Source organism: Podarcis raffonei, chromosome 8 (genome assembly GCF_027172205.1).
Source record: "Podarcis raffonei isolate rPodRaf1 chromosome 8, rPodRaf1.pri, whole genome shotgun sequence".
Lineage (NCBI taxonomy): Eukaryota > Metazoa > Chordata > Lepidosauria > Squamata > Lacertidae > Podarcis > Podarcis raffonei.
This window is the reverse complement of record NC_070609.1, coordinates 74,774,078-74,795,013: the sequence shown is the minus strand read 5'-3', so window position 1 is coordinate 74,795,013 and position 20,936 is coordinate 74,774,078. Positions and strand designations below refer to the sequence as shown.

General features: G+C 47.8%; 1 protein-coding gene across 1 annotated transcript in view; it reads right to left on the bottom strand.

The window, feature by feature from the left end:
- The window catches only part of SLC25A33 (solute carrier family 25 member 33), a 47,438-nt gene extending 27,496 nt beyond the window's left edge, over positions 1–19,942 (bottom strand). Inside the window, exon 1 of the mRNA XM_053400876.1 lies at positions 19,825–19,942. Coding sequence (XP_053256851.1) covers positions 19,825–19,847 — 23 coding nt within the window. The 5' untranslated portion in view covers positions 19,848–19,942. The remainder of the gene's footprint in view (positions 1–19,824) is intronic.
- Positions 19,943–20,936: the final 994 nt, after the last annotated feature.

The following is a 20,936-nucleotide window of genomic DNA, read 5'->3' as shown; positions in this document are numbered from 1 at the left end:
GGAGGCAATGAGAACTGTCTGAATCTAACCCCACCCCATAACACCCATCATAACACAGCCTTCTTCTTCTGCCTGCAGGAGGGGGTGGGTGACCCCTGCATGCCGCGTGACTTTCCTTCCTGATTTGCTTTGTTTTATTTCATTTTCCGCATCCCTCCAGCCTTCCGCTCAACTTTACCCTCAAAGCAGCAGATGGAAAGAGACAGATCATAGACAAACAAGACCTGCAACCTTTTGCAATCCAAAGAAAAAGCCGTGAGGCGATGCACTAGGAAATTGGTCGATAAGAAAACAGCAGCAGCCAGAAGCCTGCTTATAAAAAAACAATAGGCATCTCTCAGAACTGGGACGAGGCTGCATTATTGATCCATCTAGCTGTTGTCAATGGCCAAGCGGTAGCAGCTCTCCAAGAAAAAGCACGTGTCTGGCATGCAGAGGGTCCCTGATTCAGTCCCTGATGGCATCTCCAGGTAGGGCTGAGAAAGACACCCTGTCTCTGAAACCTTGGAGAGTTACTGCCAGTCAGTGTAGGGAATACTGACTGAGATCGGTCAGTGGTCTGAGTTGGTAGAAAGCAGTTTGCTGTATATATCGCTTAAAATAATAGCTTCTGTTAATTATTCCATGTGTGTTTGTGTGTAAACCGGTTGCTTCATGCAATTGCAGTATTGACCTTTTGCTCCTGGGAAGTTCATCAGAGTTTACACTTGATAAGACATTCCCCGTCTTGTTTGAAGACATAGTGGCCCAACAACCATGTGATTTATATGGGTTTTGAGCGCCCAGCAGAAGGTAAACAATCCTCTGTCCTGGTGATCAACCTTTACCTTTCTCCCTGTTGCAACATCTTTCCTTGATCATTTTATTTATTAAATTCGTATACCACTGCCCTTCATCCAGAGATCACAGAACAGTTCACAACACAAAAATACAAAATGAGAACACAAAATGCACAAAACACAAAGACAAGTCAATAACCCTGTTCCAACAAGCACATTTCCCCCAAACCTTGAGTTTAAAACTATTACAATACCAGGCCTTCGCACTCTACCCGCAAGGCAATGCAAGCCCAACATTTTTGCATTCCAAATTTGCAAATTTAGAAATTTCCCTGGACAGTGAGTTCTTGTTGTGTCTAGGGCAAGTAAGAGGTGTGGGACCTGGTTCGTTTAGGTCAGGGCCAGGGCACCTGTGACTCTCCAGGCATCACTTGGCCACAACTGCCATCATCCCTGACCATTGGGCATGCTGGCTGGAGCTGACGGGTGTCCAACAAAAGGTTCTATTTTCCCTGATCTAGAAATACCACTCACATGCTATGATGTCATTTTGCTCGCTAAGCTTTACGCACCCACGTAAGAAGCAGCCCAATGAAGTGAAATGGGGAACTCAATGACATTACAGCCTGTAATACCTGTTTAACTGTATAAATTAAAACTGTACAGATCATTGTATGAAACTGTAATGTTCTTCATCACAAGACATTCTGAGTGGTGTTTTTATGCTTAGAATAGCAGGATATAAGTAAGTTAAAAAGATCAGATTGTGGGATGAATAGAGCGGGAAATTATCTAATACTGAACTGAAGGCAAAAAAACCCAAAAACGAAAAGTACCAACAGGTCTGTGAAGTGACAGTCAACAACTCCAACTGTGGAACTTGATTTGTACAATCAGATGTTATACTCCAGCAACAATCCTTTTGAATTATTGAATTGCCACAGATCTCTGTCCTGGAGCAAATTAAAAAGCCCAGAATTCCACTACCTGAGAATCCCCATTGAAAACAAAACTAAACAAATTTCTAGTCTTTACAACTGAAAAAGATTTCTTGAAAGCAGATTTGTAGTGCCTGCTGAAATTTCAGAAGCCAGAGAGACTTGATTTGGAGAGGGAGGGGGAACAATGGCATTATCAATAAACAAAACGTTTATATTAATCATTCCGAAAACAATTAAAATTGATGATGGGCTAAAAACCATGTTACAACACATGCCATGTTAACAGTCACGGCTTCCCCCAGAGACTGCTGGGAACTGTAGTTTGATTCAGGTGCTGAAAGTTGCTTGGAGACCCCCCCTCACAGGGCTATAATTCCCAGCACCCTTGATGAAATAGAGTTTCCAGGATCCCTCGGGGGTAGAATGGTCCAAAGTGGTTCAAGAGTGCTTTCTGTGTCTCCCTCCTTTCACCTACAGGCCTCCCACATCAGCTCAGGGGACGGGGACGTCCTATCAGGAGCAAATGCTAAGCCTTAAGCAACTGGCACGTCGCATTGCCAAAGGATTATTTATAGCCGACGTGCAGCTCTGGGGACAGAACTGGTTTGCTCAGCCCGCAGGCCTGCCAAATAACCTTTTAACAAGTTGGAGAAGGGAAATTGGATCTGCTGCAGCTCAGTCTGAGAAGGTGACTTGGTGGAGGAGGCCAAGTGGGGGGCCTGTAAGATGCCCCAGGGAACATCGTATTGATGGGCGGTCTTAGAATTCACAAAAGGCATGTAATGGAGAAAAGGGGATGTGGGGGGGGAGAGAAGGGGAGGAACCCCAGGAGGATAATTTTGCATGTTTGTGCATTGTCAGGAATTGATTAGGAACGCAGGAAGTGCCTTACACCGAGTCAAATAACTGATCCTCCTAGCTCAGCATTGTCAATACTGACTGGCAGCAGCTGTCCAGGATCTCAGACAGGAAGCCTTTCCCCTGTTTAGGATTGAACCTGGGAACTCCTGCATATTCTCTTAAGGCACAGGAATATAGGAGGGTGCTGCATATTGAGTCAGACCATTGATGCATCTAGCACATGACAGGGGTGGACTTTTGTAATCTTTCATAATATGACACCCTGTGCGAGGCCAATTATTTGGAACCCCCAAATGGATCTCCTTGACCCACTTTAAAGCCTGCTTCTGATTTGGTATTGCAGTCACGATGGTCTGAATGTGAGAATCTTCTTGACATGGTCTGGCGCACAGTAACCAGGCAACACTCATCCTACCGTGCAGGCAAGCAGCCAGCGGACCAAAGAAGAATGAGGACAAATGGATGATGACCCATCTCAGGCTGCTGGAGGGGAGGGGGAAACGGGAGCCAGGGCAGGCAGCAAGTGGCTCCAAGTGACCACGAAACCAGATCGCCTCCAGCTGCATCTGCAGCCAATGCACCCTGTTCAATACATTATATATAACGGAAACAGATTGCTGCCTTATACTGAGTCAGACCGTTGGCCCCTCTAGCTCAGTATTGTTTACACGGACTGGCAGGTGCCCTCCAGGCTTTCAAGCAGGGTACATTCCCCACCTTTTCCAGGATGCCACTGCGGATCGAACCTGGCTTCTACCTGCAAAGCAGATGCTCTACCAATGAGCTACGACCCTTCCTGTAAAGAAGGGGGAAAGCCCTGAGGTGCATTTAATCATTCCCCTTCCTCTTTCAGAGGCTGCATTGCAGAGGACAGCTAAAGTGTGTGCATGTGTTGTGGGACTGAGCCTTGGACCTTCGCATGCAAAGCAGACGCCCTGGCACTGACCTGCAGCTACAGGAGGTCCAGTCCAAAACACCCGGAGGACCCTGGCCCTTCCAAAATGTATGCAAGGAATGATTCCACTTGACGAAGTTTGTGGAGTTTGGGGATCTAGAGAAAATGATCCAACAGCTAGGCTCATCATCATGTTATCGGTGTTTTAATTTGTGTAAGCCACATTGAATTATAGAATTGTAGAGTTAGAAGAGACCCTCAAGGGTCATCTAGTTCAACCCCCTGGAATCCTGACCCATTTGTGCCACAGAGAGTATCTATTTAGCCCTGGTCGGGGGGAAAGGAAGGATATAAATCAGTAGAATATTATTATTATTATTATTATTATTATTATTATTATTATTATTATTATTTACCACTTACATGTCCAAATGGCTTCTAAGAGGTCACAGCTATAAAATCCATTACAAAAACCATACATAATTAAAAAGTGCAATAAAACAGTTCCATGTCTTATCAGGACTAGCCGCCTCTGATATTCTCCAAGAATCTAACTTATCCCTTTTAAAAGATATCTGTGTTGGTCGCCATCTTGTGGCAGTGAGTTCCACATGTTAACCACAACAGACCTGTGCAGGTGTGGAGGCAGCGGGGTACACTTGCCCTGGGCATCTCAGAGAGCTAAGCTGATCACAGGGTGTGGGCTGCCAGGGACTCACTGCCTGCTTTATTGTTTGAGTTTATAACTTTATTCTAACAAGACTTTATTCTATCCTGCCCCAGGCCTGAGACAAGCTCCGCACAGGCCTGACTGGTTATAACAGCTGCGGCACTCTTATAAACCAAGGAATGGGAAGATTCTCCCTTCACATGAGCAGACCAGCTTCAGATTGGGAACAATTTATAGCAGCTGCCTGGAACGCACGTATGTTTGGAGAATGCAGGCTGGATTTATATGCGGCAAATGTGCATGTTTTGCTGTTCAGCGAAACAAGAGCGGCAGTCGGTCAGGAAGTAGAGGTTGAAAGGTTGGCAAAAAATTGCTCACACTTCAGCAGCCACCAGGGGGCAGCCAAAGCCTACAGTCTGCCGCCCCGATTTCGCATCCTTGGAGAGATAGTACAGGATCTACTGTTGCTGTCCACAACACAAACTTTTCAGGGCCAAAGAGGGGCTTGGTGGTCAAGGGTGGAGTGGGGAGGCAGGCTTTTGGAAAGTTCGGCCTGCTGGTCCCACCCATGCACGCACACCCATCTGTGGGGCTGATGCGTTTTTTCCCCTCTGCAACATGGTGTGATGTAGAGTTACTCCACGAGCCAGCGATATGGCACTCATTCAGGAATGTGCTGCTCTGGATGAAGTATTTTGCAAGTGGGGAGCGAAAAAGGGAGGAGATGGGGTGTGCATGTCAAGGGGCCGAGAAGGCTGGAGTACACCCTTCTGGGGCAGCAGGACTGTTGAGCTGGCCCAGATTGGGAGGGACGGTTTTCTGAAATCCATTTTAACAGCAATAAACTCCAGAATTTTGCAGATAGACGGTGGGGATATTCAGAGATCTGCAGCTATTATTCTCACTGCCTGCCCCACGGAGCAAAAAAACAGTACCTAGCTCTTACTTTTTCACCTCCTGTATATGGTGCCCTGGACTGGCGTCAGCAATCAAAACTGTTTGGGCAGTTATTGGGATTAGCCTGCCTGCTTCTGGGGGGAAAATGGGGGAGGAAAATGCACCACACACAAAAAAGGACACAGATTTGCATAAAATTGGCATATGCTAATTTATATGCATAGGCTCAGATTTGGAAATACACTGGTACCTCGGGTTACATACGCTTCAGGTTACAGACTCCGCTAACCAGAAATAGTACCTCGGGTTAAGAACTTTGCTTCAGGATGAGAACAGAAATCGTGCTCCGGCGGCGCGGCAGCAGCGGGAGGCCCCATTAGCTAAAGTGGTGCTTCAGGTTAAGAAGTTTCAGGTTAAGAACAGACCTCTGGAACAAATTAAGTTCTTAACCCGAGGTAATAAATAATAATAATAATAATAATAATAATAATAATAATAATAATTTATACCCCGCCCATCTGGCTGAGTTTCCCCAGCCACTCTGGGCGGCTCCCAATCAAGTGTTAAAAACAGTACAGCGTTACATATTAAAAACTTCCCTGAACAGGGCTGCCTTAAGATGTCTTCTGAATGTCAGGTAATTGTTTATCTCTTTGACATCTGATGGGAGGGCGTTCCGCAGGGCGGGCGCCACTACCGAGAAGGCCCTCTGTACCACTGTACCACTGTAATTACTATCCAGTCTTCATTGAGCATTCATCCTGATTTGCTTGCAGGGTTGTCATATATCTGGGGGTTAGAGGATGCAGAAATACATTGAAAAGTGTGGGGTGAATGAACGGGAATACGTACAAACACCTTACAAGTAAACCAGGGTGAATGCTCATAGTTGCATAACTACCCTGTAAAATATTCTGATTAACAATCGATAAAGACAAGGCATAGTCAAATGCCCACATCAGCTTTGTGCAAGCAAATCAGGATGAATGCTCAACAAACAGGGTGTCTGGGGCAGCAGCTAGGTAGCAAGATGATGAGGAAAAGCCTCCGCCTCAGAGGCAGCATCACACATTGAGGCAGCATCACACATTGAGAGTTTGAGCCTGCTTATTCCAAAATTCATACTGATGCAGACATATGGTGGGTGATAGAAGTGACAGAGGAGGTTCCTTCCAGATACAGTGGTACCTCAGGTTACAGACGCTTCAGGTTACAGACTCCGCTAACCCAGAAATAGTACCTTGGGTTAAGAACTTTACTTCAGGATGAGAACAGAAATCCTGTGCCGGCTGCGCAGCAGCAGTGGTAAAGTGGTACCTCAGGTTAAGAACAGTTTCAGGTTAAGAACAGACCTCCGGAACAAATTAAGTTCTTAACCAGAGGTACCACTGTACAGCTTGGCCCCCTCCTTGACTGATTGTTTAAAGGCAGCCTATATTTACAAAACCTTGCATTCTGAAACAGTTTCCGCAGCCACAATGCAGGGCCAGCACCAGACTTTAGTGTGTCCGCAACACACATGCCCAACAGCCAGGACCTTACAGCATTTCCCCTCTTTTTCTGCTGCCACAACAGCTCAGTAGTCTCTACACTGACTGGCAGCAGCTGAAGGCCCAAGGTTTCAGGCATAGTTTAAAGGCCGGCCCCTGGATAGATTGAAGGGATAAAAGATGCTTTAAACCCAGGACTTTGAGGCTCGATGGGCAACTGTCGACGATCACTCCCCCCTGCTCTCAGCGCAAAGTTATCCCACCATTTATGCTATGCAGGGAGTGTTTGGCTGTTGCCCAGGCAACCACTCAAACACACCTTGCCTCCTGGGCCTCATGAAGTCTTCACGCGACTGCTGGGACCAGGCCGGGGAGGCCCAAGCGCTGAGGAAACAGATTCCTGTCAGCTTGCCGCTAACACCCCGAGATGCCTGAGCAGGGGCCGTGGAAGGGGCTGCGGGCTGCGGGGAAGCAGGGTGGCATGTTTAACTCATGGCCTGCAAAAAAGGGAGAGTTGTGTTTGGGCCTTAGGCTTGGCGTGAGGCATCAGAGGGTTTGAAGTGCACAAAGGAGCCATGGGCCACCCTGCTACCATGCCACTGCCCCACCAGCCTCGGCCAGCCTCCGCTTGCCTGCCTTCTTATTTACAAGCAGTCTAGGGGGTGCCACAGCCTGTCAGCTTCCTCCGTCTCAGTGTTGCGCCTTATAGAAGTCAGCTGGGAGGAGGAAGATGGAAATGAAACCAGAACCAGCTGCTGCCACCTACTGGTGATCTCCCTGCCTTCTGCCCTACCAGTCCCAATTGGCACCTGCCACCTCTAGGGTGTATGGAGGAGACTCCAGGGTTGAGTTACCCTCAGGCGCCTCTGATGTTAGGGACTGGCAAGACTCCAAAGGGGGGGCAGAGGAGGCAAGGGGGCAGGAGGATGATTCAGGGGAAGGGGGCCGTGATTTGTGGGATTCTGTGCCACCCATGAGAGAGGGGGAAGAGCAAGAGTCTGGGCAGTCAGAGGTGGGGGAAGAGGTTCAAGAAGGTGCAGAGGCGGAAGAGACAGTCCCAGAGAGAGAGACTGGCCCTCCTCCACTGTCTCCAAGGACAAAGAATGGCTTAAAGCGACAGGAGCAGCTGGAGATGCAGTTCAGGAGAAGTTGCCAGTTGCTTGTGAGCACCATGTTGCAAGAGGTGGCTCAAATGCGCCGGAGGAGGTTTGGCACACTGTTGCTCCAACATTTGGGACAGAGTGCAAGTCTGAAGGAGGAGATGCTCAGCTAGCTATTTAGCAGGAGTGGTGCAAGTGATTCTTGCACCCTAGGAGCCAATGCATCTGAGTGCTTTGCCAATAAAGAACTAAACTTTCGTTTCATGTGTTCTCCTTGTGGAGGCTGGGTGTGTTTGGGGATTCGCCAACAGAGGTGAGTGGCGATGGAGACAGCTGGAGTGTAAGAGGCAGAATGTGAGTGTCAGGCATCAGGAGGATGGGCTCCTTCTCTAACAGCCCACTGTGCCCCTCCCCAGTATACAACCTGCTGGGCCCTTTCCCTGGACCTCACTCAGCACCTGTGGCATCATCGCCAGACAACTCAGAGACCTCTCTGTCTCTCCTTTCTGGTAACACTAGAGCTTGTAGCCATCCAATGAAGCTGAATGTTGTAAGATTCATGTCCGATAAAAGAAAGTCCTTCTTCGTGCAGTGCATTGTTAAACTATGGAACTCACTCCCACAGGAAGCAATGACTCCCACCAACCTGGATGGCTTTAAATGAGAATGGGGCAGCTTCATGGGCTATCACTGGCTACTAGTCATGTTGCTCTGCCTCCACAGCTGGAGGCAGTAATGCTTCTGAATGCGAGTTGCTAGAAACTGCAGGAGGGGAGTTTGCTCTTATGCTCAGGTCTTGCTTGCAGGTTTCCCATTGGGGCATCTGGTTGGCCACTACGAGAACAGGATGCTGGACAAGAAGTGCCATTGACCTGATCCAGCAGGACTAGTCATATGTTCCTTAAGCCCAGACACCACTTGACACAGCCTGCTGGTCCGTCAATGGAGTCATCAGACGCCAGCTCCTCCCTCCCCTCATCTGAATTCAACCAGCTCCTCCAAAATGTATCCACGGGGCTCGTGACCAGGGGCAGCGCATCCCATTTTGCCACCTGAGGCAAAATGGGAAGGTCTCACCCCTCTCTGCTGCCACCGCACTGCCCCACCGACAGAAACCTCTTTTACCCGGGTTGTGTGGCGGTGCCTGTGAAGTGGCAGCAATTATGGCGGGTTCCAGTGAGGTCTTATAGAGTGTCGCCAGAAACCACTGCTGCTTCTCCACTAGTAATGGAGGCAGCGGGGCAGATGGGATGTCTGAAGTTGTTTTGCCTCTTGGGCTTCCGTACCTGTGGTGGCCGTTTCAGTCCGCCTTGTGGGCAGGCAAGCCCTGTTCATGGCAGGCAGCAAAATATCTAAAGAGCTCCTGCACAGAAGCTGGCACAGAGGCGGTCGCTGCTGCTCCAGAGGGCAGGACCAAAGGGTGGCAATTTGCAGGCAATTTGACAGTGGAACTGTCTGCCTCTAGAGGGGCTGTGCTCTCCTCCACCAAGGGCGTTTGGAAGCAGAGCCTGGGCAGTCATCTGTCAGGGCAGAGGCAGATATAGGGCAGCGGATATGGGGGCACTAGGCATGGTGCCAAGGATGGCGCCTTCCCAAACCCTGGAAATGCTTATCCTGTGCTTAAGCCGGCATCACAAGGGGCTGGAAAGAGGGCATCAAATGTTGGCCTCGGACAGGGTGGAATATTACCAAAGTCAGCCCTTGATCAGGGGTGCCATAGCTGCAGGTCCCTGCAATGAGCAGTGGTTGACTAGATGATCATCAAGGTCCCTTCTCAACTTAAAATGCTTTTTCTCAGCCAGGGCCTACCCCGCCCCCCAATCACTGTGTAGCTTCACCCAATGAATCTTGGAAACTGCAGGTTACCCCTCCCAGAGCAACAATTTCTAGCACACTTAACAAACTACAGTTCCCTGGATTCTTTGGGAAAGCCATGGTTTTAAATGAATGGTGTGCATGTAGCCTTTCTCTGTCTTGGATTTATTATGAGATGGAGTAGGGTTGTTGCTGTTGCTTTGTGTACCCAAAAAAAAAAACACACCACATAAATATTTTCCTAGAAACTCAAATGTTCTGTACACAAGGAGCCTGATCCTGGCAGCGAGAAAATGCATGGGGCGGGTCGTCCCGCATTCTCAACTTAGTTACAACCTCCCAAGTCAATGTGCCATTTTACAAAAGGTGGGCGTCATAGTTACCGACAGCCTTGCAACAGCTCTATTTATCAACCTGACTCCCTTTGCAAGGATGTCCAAAATTGCAAAATGCAAGCCTTAAGTCGGGGAAACAAAGGTGGTGGTTTGATTTTGCTTTTTCATCAGGCTATGACTAATACTCCAGAGTCCAAGAGAATGTCAACAGGAGATAGAGAGTAAGGGCAGATTGTTCAGTGGCCAAGTTGGTTATGCGTTTGGCTTTGAACAACTGGAGCAAAGGGTGGATTCTTAAAACTCCTTGCTAGCTTGTGTTGTCTTAAAAGACCAGAGGAATACACAAAAGACTCGCCAGTGGGGCACAGTTTACATCACACTCACAGTGAGAGCTGGTGTGGTGCAGAGGCCTGGGACCAGGGTTCAAATCCCCAATAAGTCATAAAGCTCTCTAGATGACTTTGGGCCAGCCACTGGTACTACTAACCCAAACCATGCTGGCTTAGTGTGAAAGATCAAAGGTACAGGCTCCCAGAGAGGAGATTGAGGCCACTTTGTTCCTTCTCAGTCATTTGGCTGAGCCAAGGGGCTCAGCTATACAGCTGCAAATAGAACGTTTTAAGTGTGTTGTAAAGTGCAATATACAAATGTGTCACTAGATGGCGATGGTGAGCTATGGCAAATTAAATATATTTTTCAAAATGTTTTTATATGTGTGTAGAGTCCAACTTGGTTTGGCATAGCATGCTGTCCAATCCTGTGCTGCAGAAAAGTTCAGCTCTGTCCAGAAAAGCCATGAGCTGTAACCAATGCTTGTCCTACGTTTGAAAATAATCAAGCAAAGGTTGGATGCATCTGAACGTAGGACCATAATGAGCCTCTTGAATCAAGCTGTTGGCCCCTCTAGTCCAGCATCCGCTTCTCACGGTGGCCAAGCAGATGCCTGTGGGAAGTCCACAAGCAGGACCCGAGCACAAGAGCCCTCTCCTCTCCTGTGGTTTCCAGCTACCAGTATTCATAAGCACTGCTGCCTCCAACTGCGGAGGCAGAGAACAGTCATCACACTAATGGCTAATAGCCCTCTCCTCCATGAATGTGAGTAATCCTCTTTTAATCCTCTGTCCTTTGAAGGGGTCCCTGCTAGCAGTTTAAACCTTTGCAAGGTGACTTACATTTCTAAATAAAAAGCTTTCAGGTTGCATTGCAGTTGCCTTGAGGCCTTTTGTAAAAAGCTCTGCATGTTTCTATAAGCTGAACCATTGCAGCGGGAAGTATGAGCAGCAAGTTTGATAGAGCTTACTGCCAGGAAGCAATGTACAGGATTGCAGTTATAAATTGGGTTTTATGGGTATGTCTATGGACTAAGACCCGGGAGGCCAAGGTTATATAATCTCTACTCAGCAGTGAATCTCACTGGGTGATATAGAGGCCAGTCACTGCCTCTCAGGCTAAGCTACCTCACAGGGTTGTTGTAAGGACTGAGGAGGGGGAGAACCATGTATGCCACATTGAGCAAATTGCAGGAAAAGGTGGGATAGAAATGGAATAAATAAATTTTGTCCTGGATGTAATTTGAGTCCACCTTCAAAGGCAGCCCCATGGATAATGCCCTGCAGTAGCCCAACTAGGAAGCCATTAGACAACATCGATAACTGCTAGCCAGACTTCCCCTAGATGCGTACGTTCTGCACTAAGACAACCTCTGTTTTTGTGATAACAGGCCATTCCTGGACAACAGCGGACTCCTTTCACTTCCCGCTGGCTCCCGAGATTCCCAGTGGAGTCAGCAGACTCTGAGCGAGACCCTTTAAGTTCACCACCCCAAAGCTAAAAAAAGCTCCTTTTCTGAATGCTGGCCATTCACCTCCCGTATCACACCCCCTCCTTGCACCGAGGTTATAAATACACTGAATGTGTCTAGACTGCATCTAAACTTGGCCATGGTCACACCTTTTGATACTAGGAAGCTAAAAAAGGAGGGGGGTCTTTATGGACACGTGTGAGATCGAGAGAGAGAATTGACCTAGCCCCTGTTCTGCCCCCTCCATGTCTCTTTTCCCTTCAAAACAGAGACTGGCATCCTTTGCTAAGGGGACCCTGGAGATCCTCTGCCCCTCAAAAGGCAGCCAGGCGCCTTGCCCAGGAGGAAATGCCTTACCCCAAATCCCTTCCTGTAGCGTGTTCAATGCTCCATTGAAGGAGAGACCCTGTTCATGCTCGCTCTCTGGTTAGTGGTCTCCAGTTTTGCTTTGCACATCAGAGGATCCTTGCCACCAGCTGCTCTGCGGTCTCCAGGGCGAGCTTTCTTTTGAGATGCACGATGGCTTTTCACAGGTACATAGGAACATGACTTATACTGAATAAGACCACTGGTCCACCTGGCTCAGTGTTGCCTACACTGACTGGTGGAAGCTCTCCAGTGCTTCAGAGACAAGAAGACTACCTAATGCCGGGACTGAACCTGGGACCTTCTGCCTGAAAAGCTGGTGCTCTGCAACTGAGCTCCCCTCTATCCCTGATCCAGGTCAAGCAGATATGGCAGGGGATGCTGAAGCAAGCACCATGTTCCTAGCAGCATCAGCCCAGAGCCACAAAATCTGAATCCTAAAATGTCTCTCTCCCGGTTCCACAACTCCAGCCCCCCTTCAACCCATTTCAAGGAAGTGTTGCAGCTCAGTGGTAAAGCACATGTTTCGGATGTAGATTTCACGTGGCAAACCTGTGCCCATCCCCAGGTGTTGTGGTAATAACAACTCGCATATTCCTTGACCACTGGCCATGTTGGGTCGGGTTGATAAGAGTCCAACATCATCAGAAAGGGCACATTCCCCATGGAAGACAACTGTGGCCCTCCAGATACAGCTGAACTACAACTCCCATTGTGCCAGATCATTCGCAATGCTGGCTGGGGCTGATGGGAGCCTGAGAGTCAAGAGAGATGCTGCTGGGAAGAGGAGATAGCGCTGAGTCGGCTCAGAAGGACCAATGGCCTGACTCGGCATATGACAGATTTGGGTGCTCAGTATCATGTGCACACCATTGCCCTCTGTTGGCAGCTACTAGAATGGCACTCTGATCAATGACTTGCGGAAAACTCTTCATGAGACAAGAGTTTACAATGTGCTTCACAATGTGCTGATAAGCAACCTTTTAGGCAAGGGAGGCTGGTCCAGTTAGGGCAAAAGCGCCACTGCCCCACCAACCTTAGTTAGTGCCCTCAGCCAGCCCTCCAGCTGCCCTGCCATCTCATCGATAACCAGTCCAGAGAGTGGCCATATCAGACTCCGACTCCTCCTTAGTCTCAGTGTTGCTGCACTAAAGAACTCAGCAGAGAGGAGGATGAGGACAAAACTAGAACTACCGTATTTTTTGCTCTATAAGATTCACTTTTTCCCTCCTAAAAAGTAAGGGGAAATGTGTGTGCGTCTTATGGAGCGAATGCAGGCTGCGCAGCTATCCCAGAAGCCAGAACAGCAAGAGGGATTGCTGCTTTCACTGTGCAGCGATCCCTCTTGCTGTTCTGGCTTCTGAGATTCAGAATATTTTTTTTCTTGTTTTCCTCCTCCAAAAACTTTGTGGTTCAAAGTCTTGTGGTCTGGTGCGTCTTATAGAGCGAAAAATACGGTAGTTGGCTTTGGCTAATATTGGCTGTGGCTCAGCCACTCATTGGCTTTGGGATCTCTGCCTTCTGCCCTAACAGTCTCAATGGGCACCAGTCACCACTGCTTTTAGGTGCCTGGTAGAGATCTCCTGCCAACCTAGCAGTCCGAAAGCACCTCAAAGTGCAAGTAGATTAATAGGTACCACTCCGGCGGGAAGGTAAACGGCATTTCCGTGCGCTGCTCTGGTTCGCCAGAAGCGGCTTAGTCATGCTGGCCACATGACCTGGAAGCTGTCCGCCGGCTCCCTTGGCCAATAAAGCAAGATGAGCGCCGCAACCCCAGAGTCAGCCATGACTGGACCTACTGGTCAAGGGTCCCTTTAACTTTACCTTAGAGATCAGACACAGGAAGCAACTCTCGGTGCATTTTTTTAAATGATAGGGACAAGTGTCATGGGAGGGAAATTGGACACCAGGTTTCATGGCTCTGCTGCCCATTTGGGATTTGTTCCAGAGCACTTCCACTCTCACCCATATATCAGGTTGTATATATGTGTAAATCAATGGCTACTGGGTGCCACAATCTATCAGTGGAGCCTGCATGTGCAAAAGCAGTCTAGCTTCAAAACACAGATGCTGGAAAACAGCAAGGCTGGAAACATTCCCAGGGGATTGTGGCCCAACTTTGCCACTCTTAATAGAACCCTGCATCTGCACCTCACTTTGCTTTGATGGGCTGTTAAATACAAAGCATGAGACTAGGTTGCATCCAGCATTGGTTGTAATCAGAGTAGACCAACTAAAATGAATGGACATGACTAACTTGGATCTGTTCATTTCAAGATCTGTCCTCCAAGTAAGTTGAATACAACTTACTGTGTCCAGCACCTAATACTAATATTCAATAAATGTTAAAGTTCAGAGAGGCATAGGAAGTCGCCTTATAGTAAGTCAAACCATTGGCCATTTAGCTCAGTATTGTCTACAATGACTGGCAGCAGCTCTCCAGAGTTTCAGAAATGAATCTCTCACAGTCCTACCTGGAGATGCTGAGGGTGGAACCTGGGGCCTTCTGCATGCCAACCAGGTGCTTTACCACTGAGCTACAGCCTTTCCTTTAAGACATAGACCATTGGTCCATCTAGCTCAGTATTGTCTACACTAACTGGCAGCAGTTCTCCAGAGTTTCAGAAAGTGGTTTCTCCCAGCCCTACTTGGAGATTCCACAATCTTCTGCATGCAAAGCGCAGATGTTCTGCCGCTGAGCTCGGACCCTTCCCTCATAGTCATGGGCCTGGGACGAGACAGAAGATACTGCAACATTTCCAGGCACCCTCCTCTGTCTTTCTTTTTTCTTTTTACTGCCTTCTTCACACAGCTGTAGGAGTTTATTAGTGAGAGGAGAAGCCGTCAGTTCCAGACACAAGAAGCGTTATTTAGTCTAGAGACTCTCAAAGGAAGTATCCGTTTGCACGTGAAAAATCTCTGGAATTTCTCCCTTGCTCGCCTGTGTCTTCGACACAGAAGTGCTGCTTTCAGTTCAGCCTCCCTTTGCACCCTGGATTGGGCTGGTATCTCTGCAAATCATCCCACTTGATCCTGGTCAGTGTGTGTAAGAACATAAGAAGAGCCTGCTGGATCAGGCCCATGGCCCATCTTATCCAGCATCCTGTTCTCACAGGGGCCAACCAGCAAAAGGAGCAGTGGGCAGAGAGAGCTAGGGATGCGGACAAAATTTGATTCAGTTTGCATTGAAAGGCAAACCTCCCTAATTTTTACCTTTTTAAAAAATATACAAAGTGAAACGCAGCCATCATTTGAAATACATAAAGGTAAAGGACCTAATACATAAAGGACCTAACCGTTAGGTCCAGTCGTGACTGACTCTGGCTCATCTCGCTTTATTGGCCAAGCGAGCCGGCGTACAGCTTCCGGGTCATGTGGCCAGCATGACTCAGCCGCTTCTGGCGAACCAGAGCAGCGCACGGAAACGCCGTTTACCTTCCCACCAGAGCGGTACCTATTTATCTACTTACACTTTGAAGTGCTTTCGAACTGCAAGGTTGGCAGGAGCAGGGACCGAGCAACGGGAGCTCACCCCGTCGCAGGGATTCGAACTGCCGACCTTCTGATCGGCAAGCCCAAGGCTATGTGGTTTAGACCACAGTGCCACCTGCGTCCCTCATTTGAAATACATGCTTCTCTTCATTTTGCATTTTGGTTCTCCAACCAAGAGATGTGTATAAAAATGCATTATATTAAGGTGTGCATAAATCCGAATATACTTGTGAAAATATCCTACAATAATGCATTATTATTAGGGGAATATATTGCATACAGAAATGAGTATGCTGATGAGGATGTTTTAATTTTTTAAAAAAAACAAAACACCTGATGTGATAATGTGGAGAACTGAACTTAAAGTTGGAAAAATGACTAATATTGACAGATTCACCATTCCCTATATTGCCCTATATTACTTGATCTTGCTTTCACTGATTCCCAAATACATGACAACTCAAAGAAAGAACGGAAAGCAAATAACTTTGACTCCCCTTGCCGGCAAAAAAAAGTCTATTTGTTTCTTTTGTTGATGAATTCCTAGGAATTCTTGATGCTTCCTAGGAACCATCTCCAAGCAATTTAACAATAGAAATGTCAATGATAAGACCATGCATAAAACAAAGCCTGTTTGGTGCAGTGGTTAGAGTGTTGACTAAGACCTGGGAGACCAGGGTTCAAATCCCCATTCAGTCAAGAGAAGCTTACTGGGTGACATTGGGCCAGTTGCTCACTCTCAGCTGAAGCTGCCCTCACAGGGTTGGGAAGGAAGAAGAAACATGTGCAACACTTTGAACAACTTGGTGGGAAGATGGGATATTAATGTAAAGAATTAATAACATTTTAGGTAGGTCTGTTTGAAGAGGGGTACACACCCATTTCCTTCATGCACACCTGGTTTTGACACAAAACTTTCACCAGCCTACTCCACCCAAATTCTGTGTGTGTGCTTTTCCTTCTTCCTCCTCGGTTGAATATATAAGGCACAGCTTTCCAGACTTTTCATGTTGGTGACACACTTTTTAGACATGCATCATTTTGCGGCACAGTAATTCAGTTTTACTAGCAAACCAGAGTTTAAACTAACCCCTTTCCAGCCCCGGGAGGAGAGCAGGGAGTCCTATGCACTGCAGCCGACACACTAACATGTCGCGACACACACTTTGGCAAGCTCTGACATAAGGGATGAAAGGATCTTTTAGATATCGTTAGACATCTAAAGTTAACTAAACAGGAACATTGAATATAGCAGCTTCCTATACAGTGGCACCTCGGTTTACGAACTTAATCCGTTCCGGAAGTCCATTCTTAAACCAAAACTGTTCCTAAACCAAGGCGCGCTTTCCCTAATGAGGCCTCCCGCCGCCGGTGCCCTTCAACCGTTCGGATTCTGTTCTTAGACCAAGGTAAAGTTCTCAAACCGGGACACTATTTCGAGTTTTGCGGAGTTTGTGAACCAAGCCGTTCTTAAACCGGACTGTTCTTAAATCGAGGTACCACTGTACTCTAAATCAGACAATTGGTCTGCCTAGTTCAGTACACTATCCACTGACTGGCAGCTGCTCTCATGTGAACGTATGAAGAGCCTGCTGGATCAGGCCAATGGCCCATCTGATCCAGCATCCTGTTCTCATAGTGGCTAACCAGATGCCTGAGGAAAACCCATAAGCAGGACCCAAGCACAAGAGCACTCTCCTCTCCTGTGGCTTAAAGAAACTGGTACAGTGGTACCTCGGGTTACATACGCTTCAGGTTACAGACTCTGCTAAACCAGAAATATTACCTCGGGTTAAGTACTTTGCTTCAGGATAAGAACAGAAATTGTGCGGCGGCGGCAGCACAGCAGCAGCAGCAGCAGGCCCCATTAGCTAAAGTGGTGCTTCAGGTTAAGAACAGTTTCAGATTAAGAACAGACCTCCAGAACGAATTAAGTTATTAACCTGAGGTACCACTGTATTCAGAAGCACTACTGCCTCTGCCTGTGGAGGCAGAGCAGTGTCATTATAGCTGGTAGCCATTGATAGCTTTATCCTCCATGAATTTGTCCAGTCCTCTTTGAAAGCCATCCAAGTTGGTGGCCATCACTGCCCTCCTGTTGCTTGTGAGTTTGGTGTTTTTTTTTAATAAAAAATCAGATTCTTCTATTGTGGCATAGCCTGACCTTTGTATTATAGGAGGCAGACATCTGAAAGAAGGAGTTGGCCTGCACAGGGTTAAGGAACACAGACAGAAGAGGATGGGAAAAGCTGAACTAGCCAAACTCCAGGTGCTGATTATTCAAAAATTTCCATCCAGACAGTTGGCTCCAGTCTATCCTCTTTCCCCTATGACTTGGGCATTCAAGTCCGCAAGCTTTTCTCCGGAAACCCTGAGTAACAGACACCTGCTTGGATGCTTCATTTTCCATCCTTAGTCAACCTGGTGCCCTCCAGATGTTTTGGACCACAATTCCCACCAGTCCCAGCCAGCATAGTTAGGGGAAGGGCGGATGGGAGCCGTAGTCCAAAACAAATGGAGGGCTCCAGGTTGGGGAAGGCTGCTCAGTTGCCACTCTCTGACATCCTTGCCAGCTGAGCAAGTCCTCAGGAAGGGATTGGGCATTGTAGAAAATCTGACTCTCTGGATTCACTTCCTAAGCATGAGGACATAAGAAGAGTCTGCTGGACCAGATCCAGTCCAGCGGCCTGTTCTCACAGGGGCCAACCAGATCCCCCAATGGGGAATCAGCAAGCAGGACCTGAGCACAAGAGCACTCTCTGCTCTTGAAGTTTCTAGCAACTGGTATTCAGGAGAATACCGCCTCTGATTGTGGAGGAAAAGCACCCCGATCTGAGTTAGCAGCTATGGACAGCCTTAGCCTTCAAGAATTTGTCTAATCCTCTTTTAAAGCCATCCCTGTTGGTGGCCATCACTACCTCTTGTGGAAGTGAAGTTCAGCTAGGCAGCTGTGTGAAAAACTCCTTCCTTTCGTCTGTCCTGAAACTCCCAAAAGGGAGGTTCATTCATCAGCCCCAAGTTTTAGTGTTATATGAGAGAGGGAGTGGGGGAAAACTTTTATCTTTCCACTTTCTCTAGGCCATGCATAATTTTATGCACCTCTTTTCATGTTGCCTGTAACTCACTTTGCAAGTCACCATGACCTGCTGATTGTCAGGGTTTCGTGCACAGTACTGTGGGGTTTTTTTTTAAAGAAAGGGTGGCATTGTGAAATCAGGTGAGTCATAGGGAGTCTACCACCATATCCTTCATTACTGGAACCAGGGTGCAGAATAGTAAAACTCTGCAGAATAACTAATGTATACTACCTCAGTTCAGTTTTGCAAAAATGTATACAGGTTGCAGAATTTTTTTTCTCCACCTTTAGGTTGCAGAATTTTGATTCCCTGGGTGCAGAATTAATTTACTTGTTCTGAGGCATAACCTTCCCAACAGATGTCTGAGTCCATCTCAGCATCTCAGCAGGAGGAATGCGCTGGGGAATACCTCTGAGATGTGCAGAGAGCCTTTCCTTCATACCGTAGATCAACCCCAGCCTAAATGGCAAGCCGGAGAACGACACAACACCTCCTATTTTACAAATGGGGCACTGCTAGTGCCTCTGAGCATGTGCAAAGGACATTTCCCCATATTACTAACTCTCTTCTAATAATTCCTGTACACTGTGGGAGAAATAGGAATGAGAAATGATCCTTCAACAGCATCTCAGTATGTCTCAATTGGAGAACAACCCAAGGTCTGTTATTTTACAAATGAAGACCTTGTGTCATGTGCAAAAAACATTTCCCATATCACCAAGGTACCTGTGAGCTGCTCTTGTGCATTGGGGGGATAGAAGTAAGAGATGAACTTTCAAGGGCATCCTAGCTTGGAGAGCAATTCAACCCCTCTCATTCTACAAAGGTGCCACTGGTACCTCTGAGCACGTGCAAATAACATTTCGCGTCCCACCAAGCTTTCGTTCATTGAGGGGTGGGGATAAGAGACAAGGTTGATCTTTCAAGGGCATCTGGCATGTCTCATTTTACAAATCAGGTGCTCTTCACCCGCTGGGGGCCACCCCCACTCTAACAAGGATCCTGTTCAGATGGCCTTGCCTTAAGTGAACAAAGGACAGCTTCTTGGAGGGCCTTCTTTTCCTGTCTGTTCCAGCGACATTGACCATAGCCTTGCTCGCTAGGCGATTAAACAGGGGGATCATTTGCCGGCAAGCTATAAATAGGCCACCAGGCCGGTGTCACTGAGTCTGTGTGTGTTACTCACAGCTGGTGTGTCAGCCAAAGTTCTCCAGTCAGGAAACGAAAGTCCCTCCCGGCTCTTGTCTCTTCCGCGGCCCTCTTCCCCTTCCCGCCTCCTTCCTCAGCAACCCTTTTCCTCTGTACCTTGAGTCCAGAAATGCAAACATCTGCCAGGTGATGGCCTAGGCCAGACCCCTTCTTCTCTTGCAGTGGGCTGGCAGGATTCCATAGGAAGCACAGGAGGAGATTAGCTGGTGCTTGTGACTGAAGGGACAACCCTGAGAAGAAGGAGAGACAGAACATCATGAAGAGTCCTGCAGGATCAAGCCAACAGTCTGTCTAATCAAGCATCCTGTTTCCCACAGTGGTCAGTCAGGTGTCCCACAGGCAGGGCATGAAGGCAACAGTCCTCCCTTACTGCTACATAGGAAATGGCATTGGTCCATCTAGCTCAATATTGTCTACACTGACTGGAAGCAGCTCCCTGGGTAATCAGACAGGGGCCACAGCCAGCCCAACCTGGAGATGCCGGAAATGGAACCTGGAACCTTCTACATGTAAAGCAGGGGGAGGAGGTAGCGACATTGCCCAGTGATGGTCATTGTTGTGCCACACCAAAACCACTGGTGTGAATGAAATTTAGGGTGACATGCCAACATATTGGTCAAAAAGCCACAGTTCCTTAATTCCACAGTGAAAGGAACAGAAGGGCTAGCATTTGTTAATCCATTGCTCCAATCAACATGGTCAGCGCAAACTGTGGCAAATTCTGGCCAATTCATTGGACCGCAGTCAAGGTTCAATTTTGCTGAGGTTCAATGAATGCTGGTTCACTGGCCAAGATTTGCCACGGTGTGCACTGATGTTAACTGAACCAACAGCATTATAATCAGGAAAACTGATGCTATATTCCCCATATTTGAATCCACCCTCACTTGCCTCTGCCTGTCACTGTCTTTGGGCTCTCTGCCTTCCGCCCTACCATTCCCAACACGCACCAACCACTACTGCATGAGGGGAATTGTAGTCCAAAACATCTGGAGGGCACCAGGTTATGGGAGAGAAGCTGAGATAGATCTCTGGTAATCTGACCCAAGATCATGTGCTTGTAATGTCATCAGTCAGTCTAAAGGATGACATTGTCAGAGTCAGATTGAGGGTTGTGTTGACCTTGGCAGCCAGCCATCTTCCTCATCACTTTGTGGGCAGGCGGCTTCCAGCCCCATCTGCCTGCACCATTCTGCTGAAACCACATG